The 27,999-nt window shown below is 52.5% G+C and overlaps 2 protein-coding genes across 3 annotated transcripts; both read left to right on the top strand.

The window, feature by feature from the left end:
• Positions 1-61: 61 nt before the first annotated feature.
• Positions 62-13,861, top strand: P3h1 (prolyl 3-hydroxylase 1). Of its 2 annotated transcripts, none has more exons than XM_050161244.1 (15): positions 62-638; positions 2,840-2,992; positions 3,429-3,618; positions 4,207-4,338; positions 4,969-5,108; positions 7,321-7,410; positions 7,700-7,752; positions 7,922-8,043; positions 9,610-9,737; positions 9,858-9,953; positions 10,377-10,527; positions 11,940-12,057; positions 12,608-12,683; positions 12,907-13,047; positions 13,389-13,861. In XM_050161244.1, exons 1-15 carry the CDS (start codon positions 165-167, stop codon positions 13,542-13,544), a joined length of 2,220 nt encoding a protein of 739 aa, XP_050017201.1. In that variant the 5' UTR covers positions 62-164; the 3' UTR covers positions 13,545-13,861. The 2 variants fall into 2 exon arrangements, with proteins under 2 accessions (XP_050017201.1, XP_050017202.1); XM_050161245.1 differs by lacking the exon at positions 62-638 and adding an exon at positions 2,616-2,748.
• Positions 13,862-19,679: 5,818 nt separating this feature from the next.
• Cldn19 (claudin 19) lies at positions 19,680-26,571 on the top strand. Its single transcript, XM_050161246.1, has 5 exons — positions 19,680-20,100; positions 21,211-21,375; positions 21,479-21,563; positions 23,079-23,231; positions 23,939-26,571. Exons 1-5 carry the CDS (start codon positions 19,878-19,880, stop codon positions 23,985-23,987), a joined length of 675 nt encoding a protein of 224 aa, XP_050017203.1. The 5' UTR covers positions 19,680-19,877; the 3' UTR covers positions 23,988-26,571.
• Positions 26,572-27,999: the final 1,428 nt, after the last annotated feature.

Here is a 27,999-nt window from a genome sequence, read left to right as displayed (position 1 = left end):
GAAGAACGAATGTTCCGATTGGTTGAAAGCAAGAGGCGGTGCAAACTTCCTGGCCACGGACTCCGGGGCTTGAGGCGTGGCTCGTCTCCGAGTGTGGCTTCTGCCGGGCGGGACTCTGGCTTGTGCCCGAGGCGAGCCGTCCCGTTAAGTGAAGGAGCCAGGCCATGGCGATGAGCGCCAGGAGGCTGCTGGCCGCGCTGCTAGCCGTCGCCGCAGCTGCCGCGTCGCGGGCCGCGGAGGAGTCTGAGCCGGGATGGGACGTGGCAGCCCCTGATCTGCTTTATGCAGAGGGGACCGCCGCCTACGCTCGCGGGGACTGGCCCGGGGTGGTCCTGAACATGGAGCGGGCGCTGCGCTCGCGGGCCACCCTGCGTGCCCTCCGCCTGCGCTGCCGCACACGCTGCGCGGCCGAGCTGCCGTGGGCGCCTGACCTCGACCTCGGCCCGGCCCCCAACCTGAGCCAGGACCTGGGCGCCGCCGCCCTGCGCGACCTGCGCTTCTTCGGGGCCCTGCTGCGCCGTGCCGCCTGCCTGCGACGCTGCCTTGGACCGCCCGCTGCCCACTTGCTGAGCGAGGAGCTGGACCTGGAGTTCAACAAGAGGAGTCCCTACAACTACTTGCAAGTCGCCTACTTCAAGGTGCGACTAGCCCGGAGCCCATCGGCCCAGGAGACCTGGGGTTCTCGGGGAGCAGAGCAGGGACGAGTCCGCAGGGAGGAAAGGGGGCCTTTTGGCTAGAGAGCTCTTGGCGGACTCAGGCTCCTTCATCCAGTTCTTATGGGCAGATGCTAAGGCCTAGCCAGTAGTGACAGCCCAAGCCCAGAAGAACCTGACCTAGGGAACCGAGGCGACCGCTCGCTCGGGTCTCCCAGCCCTACTTCATTGCAAGTGGTCCAAGTGAGAAGTTAGGCGCCTCTGCAGCATCTTCCTTCCGGTTCCTTCTCCAATCATGCTTTTCCTGCTCCCGAATTCAAGAGTAGCGCCTTCAGGACGTGGGATTGCCACGTCGCCAGCACGGGCTGCCTGGCTCTTCCCTGTGGAGGACCCTTTGGCTAGTATGCCAGTTTTTTGATTTTGTTGTTTGTCTTTGTATTTGTGTTTAAAGAAAATGACTGTCTTTAGGGATGCCGCAGCCCTTTAAGGCCAAACCAACAAGCGGGCTTGGAGCAGACTTGTCTGGCAGCGTGTATTTCCAGGACTCGGGGCACTTGGCCTTTATTAACTGATTTGCCATGAAGCAGCATCATTTGAATAGATTCTATTAGTCCCATTTGGGGGTGGGGGCTGCGCACACAGACTGTACATCTACAACAACAGTTTGAGAGACCTTCGGGTCTCCCTAAAAGATTTAGAGGCTCTTGTGGACATCAGATTTCTGCTTCTGCCCTCCATCCCTTCTGGTTACTGGAAGGAGAGCTGGACCTACAAGCCCCAAATGGTTGGGTTCTGACTTAGGTCATGGCACTTAAAATCACTACTTAAAATTTATTGGCATTGACAATGACTGAACATCTGCTACATTCCAGTTCTTGGGAAGGTGGTTAAAATAACTGGTTGACTGTTTGCCTTGTGTTACTGCTAGGAGACACTGCACTGAGGGCTGGCTAAAGTGGTTATGCAGATAGTTAGGGTTGTGGGAGCACAGAGGGGGGAAACTAAAGTTAAATTAGGCCTGCCTGAGAGAAGAGGTGGCGTTGAAGAATGGTTCCCCACCCTCTCAGCCAGCGAGGGGAAGGAGAGCTAGAGCATAATACACTCCGTGCCATGGGGGCAGTTCACCACCAGTGACTCTGGTGTGAGGGTGTATGTGGAGAACAGAAGTGACCACAAAGTTTAGGGAGGCCGGATTCAGAGGAACCGTCTACACACTTGGGACAACCACCATCAGACTTAGCTTTCAGAAGGCTAATTCTGGAAGCCAGATAGATGGAATAGGCGGAAGGAGACTACCCTTGAGCAGTAGTCCACCAGAGTAGGTCAGACCCAGTACCTAGAGGTGAAAAGGCTCATAGGTGGGGTGGGTAAGGAAGAAAGGCACCCGTCCTGGAGCCCTGGGCATGGTGGCAGTCCTCTGGTCCCAGCTGTTATTCTTAAAAAACGATGAGAGAGAGGCTACAAACGGTCCCCGGGCGGGCTGGCGGAGCCCGCCATGGGAAAGCGGCTACAACAATCCCCAGGCGGGCTGGCGGAGGGAGCCCGCCATGAGGGCAGCTACAGGAGGGCACGCTTCCTTGGCCCACGGTGGCGGCAGGTAACAGACACGTAAACACAGGTAATAGCCATAAGTATTTATTAAGGAAGAGGGAGAAAGAAAGACAGAGAAAAGAGATAAAAGGAGAGAGGAGAGATAAAAGAAGAGAGAGACAGAGAAAACGCGTGCGCACGCTAAGAAAGCAGAGAGAGAGAGAGAGAGAGAGAGAGAGAGAGAGAGAGANAGAGAGAGAGAGAGAGAGAGAGAGAGAGAGAGAGAGGGTCCCAAGGTGGCGATGGGCGGGTCAGAGGTTATGGGAGTGGGCGTGGCTAGGGCAGGGACCCAAGAATATCACCAGCCCTTGGATTCTTACCTCAGTGTAATTGTAATTGTTCACAGCCCTTTCTGCCCTATTCCCAGATCATTGCGGCTTTAGACTCTTCAATCGCTACATTTCATTGTTTGTTTGGAGACAAAGTTTCACCTGTCATCCCAGCACTTGGGGGCTGAGTCATGGGGATCGAGAGATTGAGGCTGACCTACAGGGCAATGCTCCATGTTAGTAGACACACCCACAGAGAAACCAACCAAGCGAACATTGAAAACCCTACAGTTCGGAAGGGAACTCAGTCTTTTACTTCATCCGTAGATAAACAAGCTAGAGAAAGCTGTGGCGGCAGCGCACACCTTCTTCGTGGGCAATCCTGAGCACATGGAGATGCGGCAGAACCTCGACTATTACCAAACCATGTCGGGGGTAAAGGAAGCGGACTTCAAGGATCTCGAGGCCAAGCCCCATATGGTGAAAAGACACCCCTCACCCTCTGTGTGTGGGGGGGGGGGTTTATGTGGGTGCCTGAGGAGGCCGGGAGAGAATAGCATAGCCCCTAGAGCTGGAGCCATGGCAGTTGCCAGCTACCCTGTGTGGGTGCTGGGAACTAATCTCAAATCCTCTGAAAGTACATGTTGTTAATCACTGAAGCCCGTTATCTGAAAACTGTAGGCTCTCCAGCAGTGTATAAGGATTAGAGCAAACTCCGCCTTCCCCTGCACTAGTTCTGTGTGTTATCCAAAGCTATGGGGAAGCCCATCTACTCACAGCTTCTTCATGTAGCAGACCCAGACTCCCCCTTTGTGTCCACAGTTTAGAAGTAGGGATTAGGACCTTCATGTCAGTGATTTAAGACAAGGTGAGGGGTTCCTCTGGGGCCTGTTTGAGTATACCTTTCCTTCAGTAGCATGAGTTTCGGCTAGGAGTGCGCCTCTACTCTGAGGAAAAGCCCCAGGAAGCTGTGCCCCACCTAGAGGCCGCGCTGCAAGAGTACTTTGTGGCTGATGAGGAGTGCCGTGCCCTCTGCGAAGGGCCCTATGACTATGATGGCTACAACTACCTAGACTACAGTGCTGACCTCTTCCAGGCCATCACAGGTGCGTCCATTCTCCCCCCTCCCAGGGCTGTGAGGTCAAATTGATGCGTGCACGCACTACCTGAAGCCTCATCCTCAATCTCTTCTTTTTTTTTCTTTTTTTTCTTTCATTTTGGATTTGGTTTTTTCTTTTCTTTTTTTTTTTTTTTTTTATGTTTTTCGAGACAAGGTTTCTCTTTGTAGCCCTGGCTGTCCTGGAACTTGGTCTGTGTACCAGGCTAACGTTGAACTCACAAAGATCTGCCTGCCTCTGCCTCAAGCAAAAGATTCCTAAGCACCCACATCCGTGTAATCCCTGTACTAGAGCTTGGTGGTCAGACAATCTCATAATATGTGTGAGCTTCTGTGGGAGAGACCCTGTCTCGAAAAAAAAAAAGTAGTAATAAGGTGAGAAATGCTGAAGACTCCTGGCATCACCTCTGGCCTCAACACGTGTGCATTCACACGTACCACACCCCTGCACACATGTGCACAAATATATGTGCATATCCACCACACAGAGATTGCTTTCCACTTCAGTTTGTCCATCGAGCCAGAATTTGAGCCCTAAACCATGACTTTCTTATTCCTCATCTTTGGTTCCTTCCAGATCATTATGTCCAGGTCCTCAGCTGTAAGCAGAGCTGTGTCACCGAGCTGGCTTCCCACCCGAGTCGAGAAAAGCCTTTCGAAGACTTCCTCCCTTCGCATTATAATTATCTACAGTTTGCCTACTATAACAGTAAGGCCTGCTTTCTTTCCTCTCTCTGATGCCTCAACAAGAAGGTTAGCCAGACAGCAGGGTTTGCAGCCACTCTACTTCTTCAGTGTGTCTAGCATATATGTCTATGGGAGGCCACATGCCCGGTGATTTCGTCACAAGCCACTGGCCGAGGTAGCCAATGTCAGTGGCCCAAAAGCTAAGAACAGAGGCCTCCAGGGCCTCCTTCTTTGGATCCTCTTTGTGCATTTGTAATCTGTTTTTGCATTTGAATTAAAATGAATAGCAAAAGTAAGGCTGTACTACTGTTGAAACCAACTCACAGGACATGGCCAGACCTCCTCCCAGTAAAGGGACTAAAAATATCCAACAGAGGGGGCTTAAAGGGGGGGCACAGGACAGCAAATCAGCAGTTGTGTGCTGGGTACCTACTGGGCACCAGCCATTATAGCATGTCCACGAGTATGTGGATAGTTGAGTTGACGAGATCTGTTTATGATCTTCCTCTTCTAAACAGTCATGTTGTGTAGCAAGTCCTGCTTTGCCCTGTCATCATGGCCTCAAGGCTTCTCTGCAACCAGATGCTAAATGGATGTTGGTACCCATGATTACACCCTTTCCTCAAAGACATTCTCTCTTCTTCCTTCACAGTTGGGAACTATACGCAGGCTATTGAATGCGCCAAGACCTACCTCCTCTTCTTCCCTAACGATGAGGTGATGAGCCAGAATCTGGCCTATTACACAGCCATGCTTGGAGAAGAAGAAGCCAGCTCCATCAGTCCCCGGGAGGTAGGAGGGTTGCTTCAGTGAGGACAGCTTCTGGCTGAACCCAATCAGGAAGCAGAAGGGTGCTGCTGGTGCAGGGTGGAACAAGTTCTGGACTCAGCTTGTCACTCGGGGTGGGGAGGAGTACCAGGAGTTTTCAGAAGACCAGAACCTCACAGCGGCTTCTGGATTTGGATGTGTGCTCTTCAACTTGGGACGCAGAGGTTTCTCTGCCCTGCTTGATACCCAACCCAGATGCTGCTGGATGCTATTGCCCAACGCCAGCGCTGTTTCCTTCACAATGGGTTTCTGGTTCCGCGTGTCTCCCTGCCATTGTCTGTTCTCTCCTATTAGTCAGCATTTCTCACGGCCCTAGAATGAGAAAGAAAGACTTCTATCTGTGGGGAAGACATGGTTCCTCCCACACAGCTCTGGAATTGAGACTCCAGAGAAAAGAATCCTAGTGTCAGCTCCTCCCAGGTGACGCTTGCTTTCTTGTAGTTACCCTTCTTGGCCACTAGGTGGTGGCCATCTAGCTTTAAGAAGGCCTTTCCTGTCTTTGTCTTGCTTAGTTAATACTTTTTTCCTTCCTTGTCACCTATTAGCCTGGGAAGGGGAAGGAAAATACTCCACCTGGAAACGTTTACCTAGAACTCTCCACCGGGAAGGGAGTCGCCAGCATTGGTTTGAGCCCCAGCCCAGGCCTTGCCCCTTCCCCCTTTGTAATCAGTGTGACTGTCCTCTGTGCAGGCATTCTGCCTGCTGTAGCAATGAGAACATGCAGGTGAAATAACTTGTGCACTGGATCTTACTAGTCAGTGGCAGCTCGAATCTGCTGTCTGCCTTGTCCTGTACTGACATGGTTCCTGACACATGGCTGATACTCAGTAGGTCATTGTAGGCTAACAAGTAGCAGCAATGGGGTCTGCTTCCTGTACCCTCATTGACTTGTTGGTGAGAGTTAAATGAGGTAGCACATGTCACTTGGTGTCTGGCGTTTGGAGGAGGAAGCAAACAATTTAAACTCCTTCAAATTTCATCTTCTTGGGCGATTCTGGTAGCTGATGGGTAGACTCCTTTAACATGTCTCCCCTTGAACGTCCTCACCTTTATTACTGTCCTTTTCTCTTCCTTCTGCTGCTTGGATCCTAGCAGGGGACCTGGGGAAAGATGTGACCCCAGAAAGGACTCAGTTTCCCTGCCCTGGGTAAGCCCTCCCCCTGAGCACACATGGGATGTCAGAATGCCACGCTTAGCTGGTCTGCAGCTGCCTGCCTTCAGGGGGGTGGGTCTGGTCCTTCTGAGGGGTGGCAGGTGGCCAAGTAGCAAGAACATGGGCCTGCGGACCCAATCCCTGAATTTGAGTGGAGTATCACTTTCAGTCCTGCTGCTCCTTCCTCTTTAACCCATGGGCTCCCACTCAGGAAGCAAAGGCATAAGGATCACAAGCTCAAGGCTAGCCCGGACTGCATAGAAAGACCTGGTCTCAAAACAAAAATGGCAAACAAGATGACTCAGTGGGTAAAGGCATTTGCTGCCGAGACTGATGACCTGAGTTTGATCTCTGGACCCAAATGATGCAAGGGGGAACCGGCACATTATTCTCCAACCTCCACACCTACAGTGCAGCATTTGTATGTATACACGCACACATGCACACAGACACATGCACACATGTGCATACACATACAATAGATAAATAGAATAAAAGATTCTTTTAAAAAATTGTTTGCCACACGAGCTTGTGACCTAGTTTAATCTATAGAACCCACATAAAGCTGGAGAGAAACCATAGACTCCACAAAGTTACCCTCTGACCTCCACACATACACTGTGGAAGTTGTATGCTCCAGAACAGACGAAATAAAGAAATAAAATATAACAAAGAAAGTAAAAGGAGGGCTGCAGGTACAGCTCCGTTGGCACAGAGCTTACTAGCATGCTTGAAGCCCTGGGTTCGGTTCCCAGAATTGAAAAAAAAAATGGTGTTGTGAAGCACATGTTCCATTCTGAGAATCATCAGATCTGTTTGGGAGATCCACTGGGATCTTCCATCCAGTACAGCTGAGTTTTGCTGCCCTCGGGGTCTTCTTGAACACAGAAGAGAGACCTTTGGCCCAGACTGGGCAGCACATAACCTGTGATGGGGAGAAATAGGGAAATGTAAAATGCCAGGGAGGACCGCTCTAGGGCTAAAGGGTAGAGCTAAATTCTAGGAGAGTCTTTGTTTCCTCAGAATGCCCAGGATTACCGACAACGAAGCCTGCTGGAGAAAGAACTGCTTTTCTTCGCTTACGACATTTTTGGAATTCCCTTTGTGGATCCGGTGAGCCACAGCAGGAACTAGAAGGAAGGGAAAGAGGGGGGCGCTGAGAGGTGAGGGAGTCCACGCTGCACAGCTCTGAGGAGAGACTGTGGGGCTGATCCAAGAATGTGGACCCTGAGGGTGGGAGGCAAAGTGGAAGAGGAAAGGGAACCCTGGGCCACTAAAAGTGGCAGCTTTCAAGAGCCCACTTCCTCACAGGCATTGAGGCAGTGAACTCCTGGAAGCCCCGGGTCATACACTGGGACCTGGAAGGTTAAGTCACCCTACTTGTTATTCTGACCCACCTCAGGACTCATGGACCCCGGAAGAGGTGATTCCCAAGAGACTGCAAGAGAAACAGAAGTGAGGGCCTTGTAGAAATGCCATGGTTGGATCGGTCTGACGAAGCGCTTGAGGCTTCCTGCGCACAGGCAGATGAGAACTCCTGCCAGGGGTGGGCAGGCCCAGTCTGGGAAGTTGGGGTGGGAACCGGGGCCGGCCCCCACAACCTTCAACACTGCCATGCTCACAGGTCAGAACGTGAAACTGCAGCCCGCATCTCCCAGGAGATTGGTGACCTTATGAAGGAGATTGAGACCCTCGTGGAGGAAAAGACCAAGGAGTCTTTGGATGTGAGCAGATTGACTAGGGAAGGTGAGCCAGCAGAGGGGGGCATGCCCACAAGTGGGCAGCCAGACAGGTCTCCCCACATTCACCAGGCGGCAGCACCCACTAGGGCTTTGTTCATCCCATCACATACCAGTGTCTGCCTGAACAGTAGGCACCAGGACTTCCTCCACATCCAGACAGCCCTGAGATGGCTGTCTCAGGCCTTTGCCTTAGCAGTGAGATTCCTGTGTCAGTTAGACCAGCGTAGTCACAGTAAGTCTGGATGGCATAAACCTTCCTGTCTCCCTCTCCAAACTCTCTTCCCACCACTCATGGTATTATTAAAAGCCAAAACCTTCTTGTCTTCTCTGCTCCATTTGCCGTGTTCCCAACCCCTGGTGATGGCCGCTCTCTGCTCTCCTTCTCCTCTCCTGCCTTTTCCTCTTCCATTGCCTTTGGCCCACATAGGCCCAGTCACCTCCTCTCTGTTCTTATCCTTTCCCACACACAAACACCAGGACCATACGTTTATCTACAGTAGTCAAGCCTCCCCCATTCACATCCTCCATATGTGTTCACATTAGTCTGCTGTCAAACTCATAAGGTAGCTGCTATTGGAGTAGTTGATCAAAAATTAAGGTTGGGCTGGGCCATGGTGGCACTCAGAGGCAGAGGCAGGTGGATATCTGTGAGTTCGAGGCCAGCCTGGTCTATAGAGCAAGTTCTAGGACAGGCTCCAAAGCTACACAGAGAAACTCTGTCTCAAAAAAAAAAAAAAAAATGGGACTGGAGAGATGGCTCAGAAGTTAAGAGCAGTGGCTGCTCTTCCAGAGGTCCTGAGTTCAATTCCCAGCAACCACATGGTGGCTCACAACCATGTGTAGTGTAATGAGAGATCTGGTGTCCTCTTCTGGCCTGCAGGCATACATGTAGACAGAACACTGTGCACATAATAAATACATCTTTAAAAAAAAAAAAAAAGCTAGCAGATCTCTGAGTTTGAGGCCATCCAGGTCTACACAATGAGATTCTGTCTTGAAAAAGGAAAAAAAAAAATGTGTCTGAAGAAATGGCTGAGCAGTAAGAGCACTGGCTACTCTTCCAGAAGACTCAGGTTTGAGTCCCAGAACCCATAGGGTGGCTCATAACTGTCTGTAACTTCAGTCTCAGGGGATCTGATTTCTTCTTCTGAATTTGTTGGGCACCAGGCACACGTGGTACACAGATATACATGCAGGCAAAACACCCACACACATAAAAATAAAATATTTAAAAGAAATTAACCTCAGAGTAATTTTAGTAAATTAAGTAATCTGCTAAGGTCACACAGTAAGTGGGGGATTCAGGGACTCAAACCCAGTTAGTTCTTTAATTCTGAAGTGCATGTTTTAAGACTACATGTAGCCATTCACTCAGTGGGTAGAGGCCCAAGAGCTAGCAGCTGTTTGTCGGCAGAGTGAGGCCTAGGATCTGGACCTCCTGATCCTGTCCTCTGGACTACACTTCCTTTGGAAGTGACAGGGGAGGGGTTTCTCTGGGATGCCTGTGTTTTCCAGGGAGGCCTTGGGCAGAGCCTCTGCGGGACTCATCAGTCTTGTCCTTGATTTGCAGGTGGCCCCTTGCTGTATGAAGGCATCAGTCTCACTATGAACTCCAAAGTCTTGAACGGCTCCCAGCGGGTGGTGATGGATGGTGTGATCTCTGACAACGAGTGCCAGGAGCTGCAGAGACTGACCAATGTAAGCATCACCCCGCTTCCAAGAGCTCCTCCTGGGTGCATGGGTCCCTGTTACCCGTAGTTGTCACCTCTCACCAGACACTGCCCCGACTAACTTCGTCTTGTCTTCTGGGCCCATTAGGCAGCAGCAACTTCAGGAGATGGCTACCGAGGTCAGACCTCTCCACACACCCCAAATGAAAAGTTCTACGGTGTCACTGTCCTCAAGGCTCTCAAGGTAAAATCCATCCTGGCTCTCTAGAGCATGGGGCAGGGAGAATCCACTGGCGAGGGAGGAGTCGGGGTAGGAGGTAGATAGGGAGAAGTGTCTCGTTGCTGACATCACAGCTGCCAGGGAGTGAGGATAAGCCCTGCCAACGAGATTTCCTTGTAAATCTTGGCTGTTAGATGAGGCGTAATAAAAATGAGGCATGTGGGCTGGCTGTGAATCAGGGCTGACCCCAGAGGCTGTGTTCCTCAACAGGTTCCTCAACAGGTGAAATATGAAGGAGAGAGGAGAGGAGACTGTCGGGTGTGGTGAACGGAGAGCTTGTCCCTTCAGCAGCGGGAGGGAGATGCTCTCAGTATGCAGCCTGTACCTCAGTGTCTTGGCAGCCTGTAGAGGAGCGTCAGGGCAGCTCACCACCAGTGTTCTTTGCAGCTTGGGCAGGAAGGGAAAGTTCCTCTGCAGAGTGCCCACATGTACTATAATGTGACAGAGAAGGTTCGGCGTGTCATGGAGTCCTACTTCCGCCTGGACACACCCCTCTACTTCTCCTACTCCCACCTGGTGTGCCGTACTGCAATAGAAGGTAGGCCTCACGGGACACGGAGGACATGGAGAAGAAGAGGGCGTGGTCCCTTCACGCTGGCTGAGACACCTGCGCACAAGTACGCAGCCCAACATGTTGGATCTGGCAGTAGGCATGGAGAAAGATCCCGTCAACTAGCCAGGGGCCAGGAAGCCTTCCAGGGAGAGTGGCGGGAAGTTTGCAGGATGGATGTGTTTCTGGAGTCCACAGGGAAACAGGAAGCCCTGCAAGCCAGGGAGACCAGTTCTAACAGAATGGAAGCACCACGGGAGCTGAGAGTGTTGCCAACTCACAGAGAGCCATGTTCTGGAGTTCGTGTTGTCTGCTTTCACTCGGTCCTGCACTGTGCTGCGAGCGCTCTCTTAGTAACTGTTAGATACCAGTCTTGTGTGGGAGCTAGGGCATGAAGTCTGAGAGGTACAAGACCTTGTTCTTCTCCCTGATATGCCCTGTGCTTCCCTGAGCAGGGGGAGGCAGAGCCAGGCTGCAGGGATCACTTGTGGCCCACAGCCAGCTCTGTCCTGCTGTAGCGTTCAGAAGACTCTGGCACCAACACCTCCTTGGAAGGTGGCTGGCAGTTCCCTCTCCCTCAGGGTGTTAAAAGCTCGAAGAAAATCTGGACACAGCAGGAATGTGTCAGGCACTTGGCTGCGTGCCACAGAGCCTCGAGGTGGAGGAGTGCGGCACAGGGAGGAGTCAGCAGACACTGCGGGACCTGGCAGAGCCTTCCTTTTTAAAAGATGAATCTTGCTGCTCTATGTGGCGAGATTGGGAGCAGGTGGAGCAGAATAGAGGCGGGGGAGCTGGTCAGCAGTGGCCATAGTGGGTGAGCATGAAGGCTGGAAATCTAGAAGTGTCAAGGAGGCAGAGAGAAGAGATGCCGCAGGAGAGGTGTAGAGGAAGACAGGCAGGTGCTGGTGACTGGCTGGACCCGAAGGGGCAGCATCTGCCATCCCCACATAAAGTGTGCCAAGGTTTACACTGGAGGTGTGATCCACTGGCATTTACAGCCACCCTGTCTGTTCTCTTTCCACATTTTCTCCCTGTGTGGTTCTCCGCCAGACCCAGTCCCAGAGCCCCACTTCTCTGGCTACACTATGCTGCTTCTGTCGAGCTGCGCCACCCCTCCTGCAGGCCTGCTGTGCCCACCAGCTTCCTCTGTTTACCGCTACGGTCCTTCTATTTAAGAAAGTCTCTAGCTCTCCTAGGATGGTGGCACTCAGCCCAATCTGCTTTGTTGGCATCGCTAAGATTTGGATTAACCAAAGACTCCTCACAGCCCAGTCCATGACAGTTCCATAGACTCACATACATTTGAGGGCACTCCTCTGTCCCATCCCGTGTGTCAACAAGAAAGTCTCTCACTGTGTCTCTTGTATGTCCTACTCTAACATGGATTCTCTTGGCCTCAGAGTCACAGGCTGAGAGGAAGGACAGTAGCCACCCAGTCCATGTGGATAACTGCATCCTCAATGCTGAGACCCTCGTGTGCATCAAGGAGCCCCCTGCCTACACTTTCCGGGACTACAGGTAAGTGCACCACAGGGGGGTGCCAGGGCACTGTGCTTGCCCTCGGAAGTCCCTCCACGTCCTGTACTCTGCCTCCCCACCCTTGGTGCACACATGCACACACATGCAGAGGAAGACTGTCAGTAGGGGAAGCCCTCAGGAAGGGTGTGATAGGAAGGCATGCGGGGTTGGGCACACAAGCTCACTAGCTAGGGTGTGATGGAGTCTCCCAGGTGGTTGGGGGGACCTTGTAAGATGTGTATAGATTCAGAAAAGCTTCTGGCCTCCAGCTGCTGGCTGAAAGCACACAGTGGGGGCTGGAGAGATGGCTCAGAGGTAAAGAGCACTGGCTGCTCTTTCAGAGGTCCTGAGTTCAAGTCCCAGTAGCCACATGGTAGCTCACAACCATCTGTAATAAGATCTGATGCCCCCTTCTGGCCTGTAGGACACATGCAGGAAGAACCCTGTATACATAATAAATAAAAATCTTTAAAAAAATAAAAAGAAAGCACACAGAAGGGGGTTCCAGGGAGCAGGGGATAAGCTGTGTCTGGATTCCCTGCCTTCCCAGTGCCATCCTTTACCTCAATGGCGACTTTGATGGAGGAAACTTTTACTTCACTGAACTAGATGCCAAGACTGTGACGGTGAGTGCTCCCTTGTCCTCGTTCCCAGGGACAGAAGCCCTGTTCTCTAGAGCTGATGTCCCCAGTGCACAGAATGACCACTGGGCTTCCCCCAGTAGTACCTGTCCCCAAGCCAGGGACTTTGGGACATGGCAGTTCTCCTTTGACTGTCCTCTGGTCCTGGTCCTAATTACCCACGACTCTCCTGAGACCTTTTCCCATTTCGCCTCTTTCCTCTCCATAGGCAGAGGTGCAGCCCCAATGTGGAAGGGCTGTGGGATTCTCTTCCGGCACTGAGAACCCACACGGAGTGAAGGCTGTCACCAGGGGGCAGCGCTGTGCCATCGCCCTGTGGTTCACGCTGGATCCTCGACACAGTGAGCGAGTAAGAGCTGTGTGAGAAGGCTCTGGCTTCCTCTGAGAACTGCTGCTAGTTCTGGGCTAAGAGCTCCCCACCCCATGCACTGCGGCAGGCACTGCTGCCTCACCCTCCCTGGACCACCCTTTCCACATGTGAGCGGGGGACCAGCGTAGGCATGATGGGAGTCCTAGGTTCACTCCTTGGACCCTGTTCCCACTACCAGTGTCTAGGCACCCAAGTTTAGGCCGGCTGGGAAAGGAGGTCCTACGGCAGCATTGCCATTGCTCTCTCTGGAAGCAGCAGCTAAGAGGATGGGGGGAGGGTTTTTTTTTTTTTTTTTACTGAGAAATGGTTTGCCGTTGCAGGACAGGGTGCAGGCAGATGACCTGGTGAAGATGCTGTTCAGCCCAGAAGAAGTGGACATCCCCCAGACGCAGCCCCTGCATGACCAACAGGGCTCCCCAAAACCTGGAGACAAGTCTCTGTCGGACAGAGAGCTGCAGCACAAAGATGAGCTATGACAGCAGCCAGGTCACACATGGGTGTCACTGGACCCATGGGAACTGTCCTGCAGCCTGGACTTCCCAGCCTCTCGGCTGCAGAGTGAGGGGGCACTTTTGTCCGCTCACCAGCCAAAGGATCCTGCCCACAGCCTTCCCCATGGTGCTACTGTTCTTAAGAGTGGACGCAGCAGGGTGCAACTCCTCTGGGCTTGGCTGAGGCTCAGGACATAGGCCCAGAACCACCCTGGGGCCTATGTAGGCAGCTGCCTAGTGGCAGCATGATATTTAAATGTCTGTATAGACAACCAAAGAATAAATGATTCGCGTTTTTTTCATTTAGTGGTCTGTTCCAGGAGAGGAAGTGTTTCTATTCTACCCCAGAGACTGTGTTTGGTGGCAGTTTCTCTAGCCAGTGTGTGGTGGCCCATGCTACACAGGAAGGCCTGGCACAGCAGGGTTACTTCCTGTGCAGCCTCAGGCCAGATGCTGAACCCAGGTACAGAAGGGGCATCTTGATCCTCACTGTGTCCACCGTCTGCGGGACCTGTGTGGCCCCGATACAGCACCGGCTGTGACAGCACTTCATAAACTGTAAAGCCGTGGACGAAGCATCCGGGTTGTTGCTAATCCTTCTGGCAGAGAGCAGCAGTCAGCAGTGCTCTGGCATGTTTGCTTCCTGCTCTGCTGGCCTCAGAACCTGTACCTGAGAACCTCGTGTGCAGGACGATGCCCTGAGAGACCAGAACACAGAACTGGAGACTCAGCTCCTCTGGCCACACAGCCGGCACCAAGCCTTCACCACACTTGAGATGCCACAGGACAGAGTGTAGGAACCTGCACCTGAACAATCGTTAGTCAGACAATATTTATTTAGTGAGCAGCAGCCCATAATGGGATCATGAGAGGGAGCAAAGTAAGCCTGGTCCTCACAGAGCTGTATTTTATAGGAGATACGTAATAAATGTGTAAATATCATGAGTGTGGTTTGTATAGCCTAAGCCTTTGCTGTAGAAAGTCAAGTCAGGGCCCCAAAGCAGAAGAAGCAGAAGAGATGACTCCGCAGGTAAGAGCCTTTGCTACTCTTTGCTTCCTGGTACCCATATCAGGTACTTTTAACCACCTGTTTCTCCAGCTCCAGGGACTCTAATGCCCTCTTCTGGCACCAACACAAACATGGCAAACACACATACAAATAAAAACAAATCTTTAAAAGAAAAAAAAAAAAAGACTAATACAGGGGCAGAGAGTGGACCAGGAAGAGAAGGGCAGATGCTGAAGGTCCCAGCATCAGGATGTGACTACCATATTAAAAGTCTCCTTGGGTGCCAGGCAGTGGTGGCGCACACCTTTAATCCCAGCACTCAGGAGCAGAGGCAGGCGGATCTGTATGAGTTGAGGCCAGCCTGGTCTACAGAGCGAGTTCCATGACAGATTCCAAAGCTACAGAGAAACGACCTCGCCTCCAAAAAGAAAAAAGTTTCCTTGGGTAATACATGGAGAATAAGCTGTTGGGACAGGAATGGAAACAGCCAAACAGGCTGTTGAGTGATGAGGGAGAGGAGGAGGTCAGGGCCAAGCAACAGAAGGAGGTGCTGATGGGTTGTCATGAGGGATGAGCATAAGCCTTTGGAAATAAAGCTACTAGAGGCGGGGAGGGGACAGTACACAGTTGGAGAGTGAGGTGTGGCCAGCAGGACCTGGGTTAGTGTGCTAAGGGTGAGTTTGAGGGTATAAAACTGGTGTGTGAAGCCGAGAGAGGTACACAGCTCATCTGTACGTTTGGAAAACAGCAAGAGAGATGTGCCCTGCCCCACCCCCCCAAGGGCGGTTCAAGAAGCAGCAGTAGTGTGTTGAAGCCAATGAAGTCCTGAGTGAGAATGTCATCGTTGGCAAGAGCATGGCCATGTCAAAGACCCCCAGTGCCTCAGACCCATGGACATGGTCTGAGTATGGATGTACAGATCAAGGTGGTGGTGACACATGGCACATGGTGTCCAGAAGCTGAACAAGATGAGAGCTGAGATCCCATGTGATGGTGCTTGCCTGGAACCACAGCTTCAGAGGTGGAGACAGGAGGGTCAGAATTCAGGGGCAGACCTCTCAAAGTGAGAAAAACGAAACGAGGATTGAGGGTCTGCTTCTGTATCTGACAACAGGGAAGTCAGAATTTCCCAGAGATGTTTTAGTGAGGTGGAGTGTAAGAGATGAACGAGAGAGAACCACAGGAAGGGCTTACCAACTCTGCAGCAGTTAACTGCGTGTGGAAGCAGAAGGGTGAATGGGATGGCCAGGTAGGCTGCCTCTCAAGCTGAGACGGTGCTGGTGGTTGCTCCAGGCCATGTGGTCACCGCTCCTGTTACCATTGTTGGTCCTTTCTGTCTGGCCTGGGTGAAGCCCTTGCTGTATAGAGGACTAAAGGATAATTAAAGAAAGAGGCAAGGACCTGACCTGGGCCCTGAGCTGAGAGATAATCTCAAACATGAAGTACACGACCAAGTTGTTTCCTCATTAAGACGGGGGTAACCCATGTGCTGAGCCCAAGACACCCAAGAATATTTGCAAAAGAACTCTCACACAACACCTGACACAATAGAAACAATTCCACGGGGGGGGGGGGGGGTGTGGGTGGTTGGGGGTGCAGGACGAGGGGTGGGGTGGGGAGGGAAGAAGAACTGGGATTGATATGTAAAATTAAAAAATAAAATGAAAAGCCTGGCGGTGGTGGTGCACGCCTTTAATCCCAGCACTCAGGAGTCAGAGGCAGGCAGATCTCTGTGAGTTCGAGGCCAGCCTGGTCTACAAGAGCTAGTTCCAGGACAGGCTACAGAGAAACCCTGTCTTGAAAAAAAAAAAAAGAAAAGAAAAGAAAAATGAAGGCGTAAGTCACAATGCCACACCAGTTTGGAATTATGATTAATAGTGTGGTATTTATTTGAAGGGGAAAAAACTTACAGATAACCGTCCCAGACAACAGCCCTCTGCGCAATCAGGAAGGAGTCTAGTCGCCGGAAACAGATCAGGAAGCCAAGAGCTTGAGAAGGGAAGTAGCCGCTTTTTTAGAGGGAGAGAGACCACGCCCCAATGGGTTGGTATCTCAGCGGCTATTGGCTGAAGGAGCGGAAGGACCTCCCGCAACAGAAAAAAATGAAAAAAGTAACTTTTTTTTTTTTTTTTTTTTTTTTTTGGTTTTTCGAGACAGGGTTTCTCTGTGGTTTTTGGAGCCTGTCCTGGAACTAGCTCTGTAGACCAGGCTGGTCTCGAACTCACAGAGATCCGCCTGCCTCTGCCTCCCGAGTGCTGGGATTAAAGGCATGCGCCACCATCGCCCGGCGGTATTACAGTATTTTTCAGCTGAGGACGAAGACAAGCTGGGGACTTGCCTAAAGGCAAGGCTTTTCAGTAGCTGAGGAAAGTCCAGTACCCTCCAGAAGTGAAAGCATTTTATTTTAAACTGTGATTTGTATCTACCCAGGCAGTTCTTGTTAGCTCTGATGAGAGGCTGGGCTGGGAACCCTGAGCTTTCTAGTCCTCTCTGCATGCCTGAGAGTCACTATGATGCAGGGCCACCAAGAATGGTAGGTTTCCTAGGGTGGAGAAGCTAGCTATACCAGACTAGGGAACTTCTCTTCAGAGCAGGACTTAAGTTCCAGATGAAGCATTGGTGCAGGGAGGCTGTTGGGGAAGCGGAGGATATTTAGGTAGAACAGACCCAAATCATCAGATAACAAAGGGAAAAGCACCTGGGAGAGCTTCAGGGGAGGACGTAAGAATCCTGGAGGCTTACACTCGGCAATGGCGGTGCACGCCTTTAATTCCAGCACTTAGGAGGCAGAAGCAGGTGGATCTCTGAGCTTGAGGCCAGCCTGGTCTACAGAGCAAGTTCCAGAACAACCAGGGCTACATAGGGAAACCCTGTTTCAAGAAAAAAACAACAAAGAAGAATCATGGAGGTTCTGGGTCCATAGGGTGGGGTTTGAGGGAATGCCCAGAATGGAGACACAATCAGGCAGGCATCCTGCTGCCTCAGGCTTCACATCTGGGACACATCAGCTCTGTGGACGGTGACCATCTTCCCGTCTACCTCAGCTCTTACATGTCTGAAGACAGGGGTCCCAGCTAGTGCTATGAGCACCCCTGAGGCTCCAGGACCCAGGTATCTGACCAGTGTTCCCAAGGTCAGAATGAGTCCTGGTTCTTCCTCACAGAGGCCAAGGCCCAGCTTTAGGAGGAGGGGCCATGTCTGACCTTTTCAATAGGCAGTCCCTCTGCCGCCCCTATGCATCCTCTCAGTTTGGCAAAACACTGTCCCTTTAGGGATGAAGACACTGAGGCTACACAGTCATCTCACTTGGCGGGAGCATCTTATGCCTCCCTCCAAAAAAAAAACCAAAAAGGTAAAGACACAGGAAGAGGCCATAGAAACCAGCACCACACACATCCTAGTTATCTGCCTACCCTGGAAGGCCTTCTTGAAGTTAACAGGGTCTCACTGTCCCCCAGGAATCTTTTGCTTTTATCTTCTGCCCCACTCTGGGCTCTGGTAACCACCCCCTCCTTCTTTTGATCCTATTGTTTTGTTATGCATGGCAGAAGAATTTGAAGTCAGAACCATCTCTGTCACCGCTCTGGATGGACCCCATTGGCATTTTGGGATTGGCAGGCTACCCCAAGAAGCAGGTCCTGTGTACACTGGAAGTCAGAGGGACCCAGTGTCTGACACTGTCTACCCAACAGCACTCACCCTTTGCCCAGCTTCCCCCAGGTCCTCCTAGCTTGGAGCTGGAGCTGCAGGCCATACCAGGGCCCACGCCCCGACCGGGCATACAGGCTTGCCATTGTCTGGCAGTGCCAGGCACCCACGTGAAGAATGCAAAGCAACAGGCTGGGGGTTTGTCCCTGAAGTGGGGGCTGAGGCTGTGGGGGAGGAAGCTGGCCGGGTTGCAGCTCAGGAAAGGCCGTGGGATGCAGGGGATGCAGGGAGGCGGCTGGGAGGCCGGCCCGAGTGGGAGCAGGGGTGTAACATTCTTCCTGCACCCATGCCAAGCCTGTGGGGCTGAAATGAACGTGAGAGGATTGCTAATGAGACCCAGGGAGTTAAACATTCCCTGCTCCTGAGGCCTGAGTGAGAAGCGGCGGACAGGGGTCTAGGAGGGGGCAGCCTGAACCCCAGGAATGTGCAGAGGCCACTGCCCCTGCCAGGCTGCTCTGGAGCTAGGGGCCCAGGCCTGCTGTCTCAGGTGCCAGCAGGAGCTGCTGAGCCAGCCAGCAAAGGGATTAACTGGCTAAGCAGTTCTTCCTCCAGGCCCATGCCAGGTGCTGGCGCAGGTCTTCCCAGATCCCCATCACATCTGAAGCTGGCCTGCAGCCACTGCTGGCCCAGGAACTGTAGGGTCCCTCTTCCGACTCCTCAGACCCCAAACAGACCCTACAGCACATGTTTCCTGGTTTGGTCTCCCCTTATTTTGCCACACATGACTTCCAGGTACCCAGGACTCTTCTCAACACCTCATTCTAGCCTAGTCTCTGCACATCTGGCCTCAGAACTCCTACCAAAAACTAACTCTAGGGGGTATAGCTCAGTGGCAGAGTGCTTGCCTCATATGTGCAAGGCCTGGTTTTCATACCGAGCACATACGCAAGCATGCTCTCTCTCTCTCTCTCTCTCTCTCTCTCTCTCTCTCTCACACACACACACACACACACACACACACACACACACACACATACACATGAGCACGGGTGCATACAAACACATGCATACACATAAGCACACACACAAACGAGCACACATGCATGTCTAACTCTAGACTAGTAACTAGAATCTCTTTTCTTTTCCATCCTCAAGTCAGTGGGCAAGAAAGCCCAGGTTCAGATCAGGGACGAAAGCACAGCAAAGCCAGTATCCGCAGAGCTGGAGCTTGGCGTAGGGATGAGAATTCCCACTGAAACTGCACTCCTGAAGGGGTTTCCCTGGTTGGAAAAGCCTTGAGAGTCACTCCTCCTAGCCCCTCCCTTCCTTACTCTTGAGGCAGGGAGGACAAGGGTACCCCATCCTGGGCACTGAGTCCTGCCCTCCACCCCCAAGAAACTGGGCAAGAACTCTGCCTAGGACTGGCTGTGGGCGGGTTTTGGCCTTTTCCAGCCCCTGGGCCGCCCCCTGCATTCTGGAATCCAGCAGCCACTGCCTTTGCTGGGCTGCCTCTGGCTGGCTGGTCAGCTGTCCCCTCTCCTCCCCTACTCCTGTGCCACTTAGCTTCTCTGTTCCAGCTGTTACTCTCACCATGACCACAGCGCTCCTCAGGACCCCGGCCCATCTCTGAGCCCTGGAATCCTCAGACTCCTCCCTGGGCCATGGCCAACTCCGGCCTCCAGCTCCTGGGCTACTTCCTAGCCCTGGGTGGCTGGGTGGGCATCATCGCCAGCACTGCCCTGCCACAGTGGAAGCAGTCCTCCTATGCAGGCGACGCCATCATCACTGCCGTGGGCCTCTACGAAGGGCTGTGGATGTCTTGCGCTTCTCAGAGCACGGGGCAGGTGCAATGCAAGCTCTATGATTCGCTTCTGGCCCTGGACGGTAGGCTTTGGGAGGGAGCCTGGGAAGGGACTGGGGAGGTCTAGGCCAGGCTTGCCGGGCTGCATGCTCCAGCCCGGTATGATTCCCTAACTGCCGTCCTGTGTACACTGGAGAGTCCAGGCCAGCCAGGTCTCTGGGCTCTGGAGAGGTATCAGTACAGGAGGCTGGCAGACTGGGTTCCCTGTCCTGGCACCATAGCCTCACTACTCACCCAACTCTTCACACTCTGATGTTCTCCTGTGTAACCAGGACACTAATACATAGGACATGGGAGGGTGGACTGAGATGAGGGTTTGGCTCCATAAACCTATTAATACCATCTGCTCCTCTTCTCTCCATATTCTATACTGACATGTGTACACACACACACAGGTGTGTACACCTCACACAGATGGACACAAAGCACTAGAACACACCCATGCACATGCTCACATACGCACCTACTCCTGGGATGTGGCATTTCAACCGTCAAGCTGGCTCAAAGTCAGACACTATTACAGCTCTGACCTTGGCAGGACCATCCCTCCTGCACTCCAACAGGGCTCTGCAGGTACCTGAGGAGAACGGCCACCAGCCAGGCCCACTGCACACTGAGCCAGGCAGATCACTGGTCCCCTGAGCTGTCTGGAGCCTAGAACTGACCAGCACACCCTAGAGAAGCAGGCATACCGCCCCATGGATGATTGACAGGGCTGCTGCTGGAGACCATGCTGGGCTTAGGTGGGCATCACACTCTCGGCTCTTTCTGAACTGGCGATCCTGAGCGGTACCCAGCCCTATCTCCTGCTGCTTGGGGGTGCACCAGACCCGAGAGAAAGCAACAGAAGAGCAAAGTCAAGCTATCCCGCCGGTCAGGCTATTCAGAGGAGCCGGTCAGGGCCAATGGGAATCCCCCCAACACACACACACACACACACACACACACACACACACACACACACACACTCTCTGTTCTCATCCACGCACTGTCTCTTCTCACTAGCAGGCAAGTGGTCGGACCTCTTTGGGCCTCTGCTCAAGCCCCTCCACACTGGGTTCCCCCCATCCCTCCTTGTTGCCATCCCCCCCTTGAGTTCCCCACTACTGCTCAGTACCTCCTCGCTGTTCCAGGTCACATCCAGTCAGCGAGAGCCCTGATGGTTGTGGCAGTGCTGCTGGGCTTTGTGGCCATGGTGCTCAGTGTCGTGGGCATGAAGTGCACTCGGGTTGGAGACAGTAACCCCATCGCCAAGGGCCGTGTGGCCATCTCCGGGGGTGTCCTCTTCCTCTTGGCAGGTGAGTGCCCTGCCTCCTCCCCCCCTCTTGACTATGCAGCCAGCCTGCCCATGTGGCTGGCAGGGCTGGGCAGAACTGAGCACCCCCCTTACTTGGTCCTTAGGTCTCTGTACCTTGACCGCTGTCTCGTGGTATGCTACCCTGGTGACCCAGGAATTCTTCAACCCCAGCACTCCTGTCAACGCCAGGTGAGTGCAGGAGCTGGGCCTCCTTCTTATCTGTCTTCCCCTGGTCCCAGTTGCCACTTGGAAGAGGAAATAGGGAATGGGCCCCAGCTAGTTTCTGAGAAAGGAGAGTCACATGAAGGTCCTTGGGAGGGACAGGAGAGCTGCTGAGAACATTCTGGGGCAGCCAGGCCCCTGAGCAGCCCAGCGCCCTAGCTCTGGGTCTGAAGTCTAGCTCTATGCTAGAGTGACCTGGGTCACTTGCGATTTAACCTTTTCATGCCAGAACGAGCTCTCCCGTGGTTCTGAGGCTCCAAGGGGTGATGAGGAGAGGCTCTGTACAGGGCTCAGGATGCCCTGCAGTTTCGCTTCTGCTGGCGGCAGCAGGTCAAGGTGGCTTCCTAGAGGAGGTGGTAGAATGGGGGTGGGGCACTCGTAATACAGACTGGAGCAAATGGGTAGCTAGGGTAAGGCCCAGCAGCTGTGAGGAGAATTTGCCCTTCAGCCTGGGTGAAGCCACAGCTGCCCTCTGCTGCAGGGAGGAGAGGCCAGCCCAGTGGAGCAGCTGCTGCCTTGGCCTCCAGGAGAAGGCTCTGGGTGAGGGAGGTAGCGGCGGGACACAGGTCATGTACTTGGGAGCTACTGTGGTCAGAATCTGTAGGGTTAAAGGCATGGGGGAGGGACTTTCAGAAGAACCTGGATGTACCTGGCTCTTCCCTTCCTCCCAGCCCAGCCAGGAGCAAAGAATGATAGTTCCCAGTCAATTATCCTGCCAACTCTGGGGTGGAGGAGGATGGGAAGGGATGCTTGGGCTATCTCTATGGGAAGGCTCATGCAGAAGTCAGAGAATTTGGACAAGAGAGTTGTGCCCTGGGTGGGCAGCTACAGCACAAAGACCTACCACGCAAGGTCTATCCCAAGGAGACAAGCAGGGAGTAGGACCATCACTTCAGGACTCCTGGGGCTGCCTGGGCTGAGTCCTGGGAACAAGTTAAGCCTCTGTCTGCCGTACAGGTACAGGTCAAAAGATCCCTCTGGCTGGGGTGGAGGAGAGCAACAGGGCAAATATCCCAGTCTGGAGGTCCCATAGGAACTGGGCCCTGAAGGTAGCTGTTCTAGGAGGGGAAGAAAACTCTGGAAGAGCCAGGCTGGATGTGGAGAGCCCAGAGGATCAGACAGAAGAGCAACAATCTCTAGAGGGCAGCAAGGAGCTGCCCTAGCTGGATGCTGGTCCGTAGACCAGACCGTGACTGGGAAAGAAGGCCACAGATTGTTCCGCTGCATCCATCTGAATTTCTATACCCATCTCTCCACCAGCCAGATGAGGAACTGGGCCCGAACTGCCTACCTAGACTTGAGCTATGTGCTGTGAACATGCTAGCGGGGAGAGAGGCAAGGGCAAGCAGTCACCCTAGTTCATGTGGAAAGGAAGAGGAGGCCTGGGATATCTCGTGTGCTGCCTTCTGTCTGCCAGGTGCTGGTTGGAACCAGGCTGGTCTAGGGTCTGCAACCTGAAATAGCCCTCCCTACCTCTTACAGGTATGAATTTGGTCCAGCTCTGTTTGTCGGCTGGGCCTCTGCTGGCCTGGCCATGCTGGGGGGCTCCTTTCTTTGCTGCACATGTCCAGAGCCGGAGAGAGTCAACAGCATCCCACAGCCTTATCGCTCTGGACCCTCAACTGCTGCCCGAGAGTACGTCTGAGTCGGCCTGCCCTGCCCAGCCCAGCCCATCTTTCCAGCAACCCTCTTGCCCAGAACTTCAGCCAGCCTCCACGATACCCTGGGCAAGGGTAGGCAGGGTCCAGATCCCTTGAACTCAGTCTGGAGCTCCAGTGTCCGGTTCAACACAGTCTCTGAGCTCCAGACTCAAGACACTCAAAAAGATCAGAAGTAAGACCCAGGCAACACATGTCACCCAGTGAGACTCAAGCCTGTTCTGTCTATACCAGAACGAGCACACAGGGCCTCAGGCTCCTTCAGCTGCCCACTTATTCACTGAAGGGGCCACCTGCCTACTATATGCTGGGCCCTGAGGATCTCAGAGCAGCAGAAGGATCTCAGCGCACAGCACTTCGGGCCAGAAAGCCCTCGTACCCATCCAGCAGCTCCTCCCAGCAACCAGCTAGAGGAAATTCTCTAGGCTAAGGACAGTCCCAAGGACACTGAGCTTCAGAGAGAGCTGTCTGTTAGAACGGGCCTCAGGCTCTCACAGTTAACTGTCCAGCACTGTTTGGGTGCCCATACAGGTCACAAGGTCAGACTGTCTCACTCTTGTCCCCAGGAATGGGCCCCAGGCAGGGCTGCCCTAAGACTCGTGTACCTGGGCCCTGACTCCACAGCCCCTGTCTGCTTCACCTTGGCTCGTCCCACTAACCCGTTTTTTCTCTTTTGACTTGCAGACCGGTTGTTAAATTGCCCGCCTCCATCAAGGGCCCCCTGGGTGTGTAAAGTTCGGGTTCCCAGCCAGGCCCTCCCCACTACCACATCTAGACGGTGTGTTTGGTACTTTATGGAAAGAGAAGCGAACATTCAGCCCCGAGTGTGATGTCATCCTGTCTGTTCCCACGCGCCTAGGGTGGGGTCTGGACTAGAGAGGTCAGAACCAACACCTAGGGCTATTGCGCTAGGCTTGAGGACACAGGCAGAGGAAGCAGGGAACATTTACAGTTCCTGCTCCATAAGCTGCCTGCCCCACCTTGGAGTTTGGTACCAGGACTTGGATGAGGGGAAACCACAGCTAGTCCTAGAGGTCACCTAAAGCCTGACCAAGGAAGGGTGCAGGACCTCAGGGTGAGGGAACCCCTGGCATGGAGACCATCCCATAGGTAGGTAGAATGTCCTAGGCTCTCCTTGGGAGCCCTCCTGAGGAAAAGGACAATCTCTGTAAGGCCCAATTAAGGACTGGGTCACAGCTGAGTGACAGACACTGTAGGAGCTCCCTCAGTGAGGAAGAGGACAAAGAGGACTGTCCTGCGCAGACTCCAAAGCCCTCAGCTCAGCTCTCACCCTAATCCTACAGTGATTGTCAGCTTCCTTGTGCTGAAGTGCGGCCAGGGGACAGGGCTGTGGGTCTTTGAGGCCAGGTATGACCTTCTAGAAGAGGTAAAGTCCTTGGAAGAACCGAGGGGAAAAAAGCTCAGCAAAGGGCCAGCCGTGTCCTTCCCCTCAGCGCTCCCATCCAGAGTGCGCTGGCCCCTGCCTTCACTGGTGGGCTTCTGCCACTCAACCCTCTCCCTGGACTCCAGGTCTGTCCCCCTCCTGAGAAGAGACACCCACCACCACCCCTGTCATGCTTCCAACATGCCTTCCTAGCTAGCTAGCGCCAGCTTCTTCCACTTCTAGTCTGTGACCATATCTCCCGCCAAGTGACTGAATCCCCAGAACCTTGTTCAGCTTCTTCTTCAAGACTGTGCAATCCCGGGATGCAAAGACCAAAACACTACAGCTGACAGTGGTGGAGGAGGAGGGAAGCAGGCACAGAGATGCTAGGGCCAGATAATGATATACCTGCTAAATTGCTGGCCAATTAATCTGATTGGTGGCAGCCGTCAACCCCCATGGAAGCTTCTGATCCTAAACAGGTTTCCTGAGCGAGGCCCCTTGAGCTGTGAGAACCGCAGCTGAGTCCTCTCTGGGTGCCCGAAAGCATCAGAGGGTTCCTGGCCTTAGGTGCACATTGGAGTCTCTTAGAAGTGGATGCCCAGCCTCCTCCCAGACACGAAGACTTAGTTGGTCAGGTGAACCCGGGCATCAGAATTCACACAGTTCCTTTGCAGTGTGTGCTTCACACTGACGGTACTTCCTTGAGGCCTACACTCAGACCCTCTGAACCATCTGTGGAGGGCGGTAGGAGCCTTGCCAGAAAAGGGTGGGGGAGAGGCAAGACCAGAAAGGAAGTTTCATCCACCTCCTGCCTCTCCGGAATCCAGACCCCTGGAGGAGACGCCCACATCCTTCCCATCCATGTTCCTTTGTCCTTAATGATTTCCACTATGAATCCTGTCACACGCAGCCCGACTAACAGAGTTTGAAGCCTAGGAACCTAGTGTGACACAGATGTCCCCTCCCCGGGTCTGGTAACTCAGCAGCATTTGAGTATGAAGCTGGCAGGAAACTTTGTGTGCCCTCCTAAGAGTCTGAGGGCTAGGAGGCTCAAAATTCCGTGGGGGAATTTGGAGGCAGAATGTCCTGGCTACATCTTGGTTGTCAGGGGCAGGCTGTGGGCGAAGAGAGCTCCATGCAAGGACGGGAGCTGGAAGTAGGGTGGCACTACCTGTTCCTCCATTTAAGGAAGCCCTCTCTTCCCCGCCCTGGAGACTGGAAGGGCAGAGGGTCAGACCTTAATGAATTATACAACCAATTTAGGCGGTGATTAAAACCGTGAGGTACGGGGTGGGGAGGAAGTGTGTGGGAGACAATGAAGGAGTGAAAGCTGTAAGTTTGAGGACTGTGACCTCCCAGCATCTCCTGAAGCGACCCCATCCAAGGCTTTGTGTCCACTCTGCTGTTTACTGCTCTGGTCTCAGGCTGAGGGCTCTGGCAGACGCTGGGGAAGATAAGCTCACACACAAAGGGATGGTTCTAATGTCATCGCCGTTGTGTTTTAGTAAACAGAATCCCAGAAGTGAAACTGGCAATGTATACATTTAAGAACCCATGCCCATGCATTCGGTTCCTGAAGTCCCAGACCCTGGGGGAAAGGACCAGGAAGGTATAGGCTGAGAAGAACCTTGAAAACCAAGAATATGACCGAAGGCTTGGAGACAATTTCAAGAAATTATTTTTGTGCTACATAAGACTACAACTATGTGTGATAACGACACTTGAGTGTTGACTATTTTTTTTTTAATTTTTTGATTCTTACCTGATAAGGTGCAACTGAAACAATGGCTGGATTTGCTTTAACATCTCTTAGAACAAGTTCATGGGCAAGGAAAGTTATGACATTGAGAAGCCCCGTCCCCTGACGAGGTCCACTCTACCCCTCTTTGTACGTTTGCTAATGAAAGAAAAATAAAAAATTTGAAGAGAACTCCAGTGTTTGCCGGCTGCATCCATCATCACCCTCACCCTGACCAAGGAATAAAAACCACTTGATATCTGAGCACACTCGAGTCTCACGGTGCCTCAGACTCCGTCAGTGCGTCACCTGGCCTGATGGCCACTCACCGTCTCAGTTCCCACCCAGGGCTCCTGTCAAGTGTGACGTTTTGACAAGACTTCTATGTGCACCATCACTGCCCGGCTTTAAAAAGATTTTTAATTATGTGTATGTGTTTGTACGGATGTATGCCATGTGAGTGCGTGTAGCCAGAGTCTGGACGAGGGCAGGGTGTGCTTGTGAACCAGGTGAAGTGGATACTGGGAACTGAACTTGGGTCCTCTGGAAGCAGCAACCAGGGCTCTAGCCATTCCTTTAGCTCAGCAAAAATTTGAGACAGGGTCCAAAAACTTGTGACTATCCTGTCTCCACCTCCTGAGTGCTGGGGTTCCAGGCATGCACTACATGTAGAGCCAGGGAGGAGGAACCAGACTTGGGGCTTGCACACACTAGCTAAACACTTTACCAATTGAGCTGACCTCTCACCTTCTCCGTGAGAATTTTTTTTTTTTTTTTTTTGAAACAAGGGTTTCTCTGTAGCTTTGAAGCCTATCCTGGAACTAGCTCTTGTAGACCAGGCTGGCCTCAAGCTCACAGAGATCCACCTGCCTCCACAAGAATTTTTTTTAAATATTTATTTATTATTTATACAATATTCTGTCTGTGTGTATGTCTGCAAGCCAGAAGAGGACATCAGATCTCATTTTAGATGGTTGTGAGCCACCATGTGGTTGCTGGGAATTGAACTCAGCACCTTTGGAAGAACAGGCAATGCTCAACCACTGAGCCATCTCTCCAGCCCCCTCCACAAGAATTTTTAACATTGCTTTTCCCCCCTATTCCTATGAAGAATGACTTTGGGATTTTGATGGGAATTGTAATGAATCTGCTGATAGCTTTTGATAGGATAGCCATTTTTATACTTTTAATGTTTCCAATCCATGAGCACAAGGAAATCTGGTGTCATTTTGTCTCTTTTATGGTTTAAGGTTTTTATTGTACAAGTCTTCCAGGTCTTTGGTTAGGTTTCTTCCTCAGTTGTCTTCTTAAAGCTATGGCGAGCAGAACTGTTAGTTTTTTTTTTCTCCGCAAACTTTATTTGTATACAGGAAAGCGCCTGCTTATCGTGGGTTGACTTTGTAGCCTGCTACTTTGATGAACTGTTTATCAGTTCTAAGAGATTTCTGGTGTAGTCATTAGGGTGTCTTTGTCTCACCCCAAATGGTACTCCTGGGACCTAACCTCAAGATGAAATGTTAGCTGATACGGTTGCCTTCTGCAATCTTTCAGGGAGCTAATTTTATCTTCAGCTGTGTTTAGTCGGCCTTGAACCCTGCCTATTGAGTTTTCCTTGGATAT

The sequence above is a fragment of the Alexandromys fortis genome, unplaced genomic scaffold (assembly GCF_014885135.2).
Source record: "Alexandromys fortis isolate MF-2015 unplaced genomic scaffold, M_Fortis_MF-2015_v1.1 scaffold_122, whole genome shotgun sequence".
Classification (NCBI taxonomy): Eukaryota; Metazoa; Chordata; class Mammalia; order Rodentia; family Cricetidae; genus Alexandromys; species Alexandromys fortis.
This window is presented reverse-complemented; position numbering and strand designations above follow the sequence as displayed.

What these genes read in the sequence shown, in the direction of transcription:
- P3h1 (XM_050161244.1), top strand. Translation starts at nt 165, where the DNA reads ATGGCGATGAGCGCCAGGAGGCTGCTGGCCGCGCTGCTAGCCGTCGCC. An exon ending in GAATTCCCTTTGTGGATCCG is followed by an intron (nt 7,411 to 7,699) that starts GTGAGCCACAGC and finishes GACCCACCTCAG; the next exon opens with GACTCATGGACCCCGGAAGA. An exon ending in TAGATGCCAAGACTGTGACG is followed by an intron (nt 12,684 to 12,906) that starts GTGAGTGCTCCC and finishes TCCTCTCCATAG; the next exon opens with GCAGAGGTGCAGCCCCAATG.
- Cldn19 (XM_050161246.1), top strand. Translation starts at nt 19,878, where the DNA reads ATGGCCAACTCCGGCCTCCAGCTCCTGGGCTACTTCCTAGCCCTGGGT. An exon ending in TGTCCTCTTCCTCTTGGCAG is followed by an intron (nt 21,376 to 21,478) that starts GTGAGTGCCCTG and finishes CTTGGTCCTTAG; the next exon opens with GTCTCTGTACCTTGACCGCT. An exon ending in AGCACTCCTGTCAACGCCAG is followed by an intron (nt 21,564 to 23,078) that starts GTGAGTGCAGGA and finishes TACCTCTTACAG; the next exon opens with GTATGAATTTGGTCCAGCTC.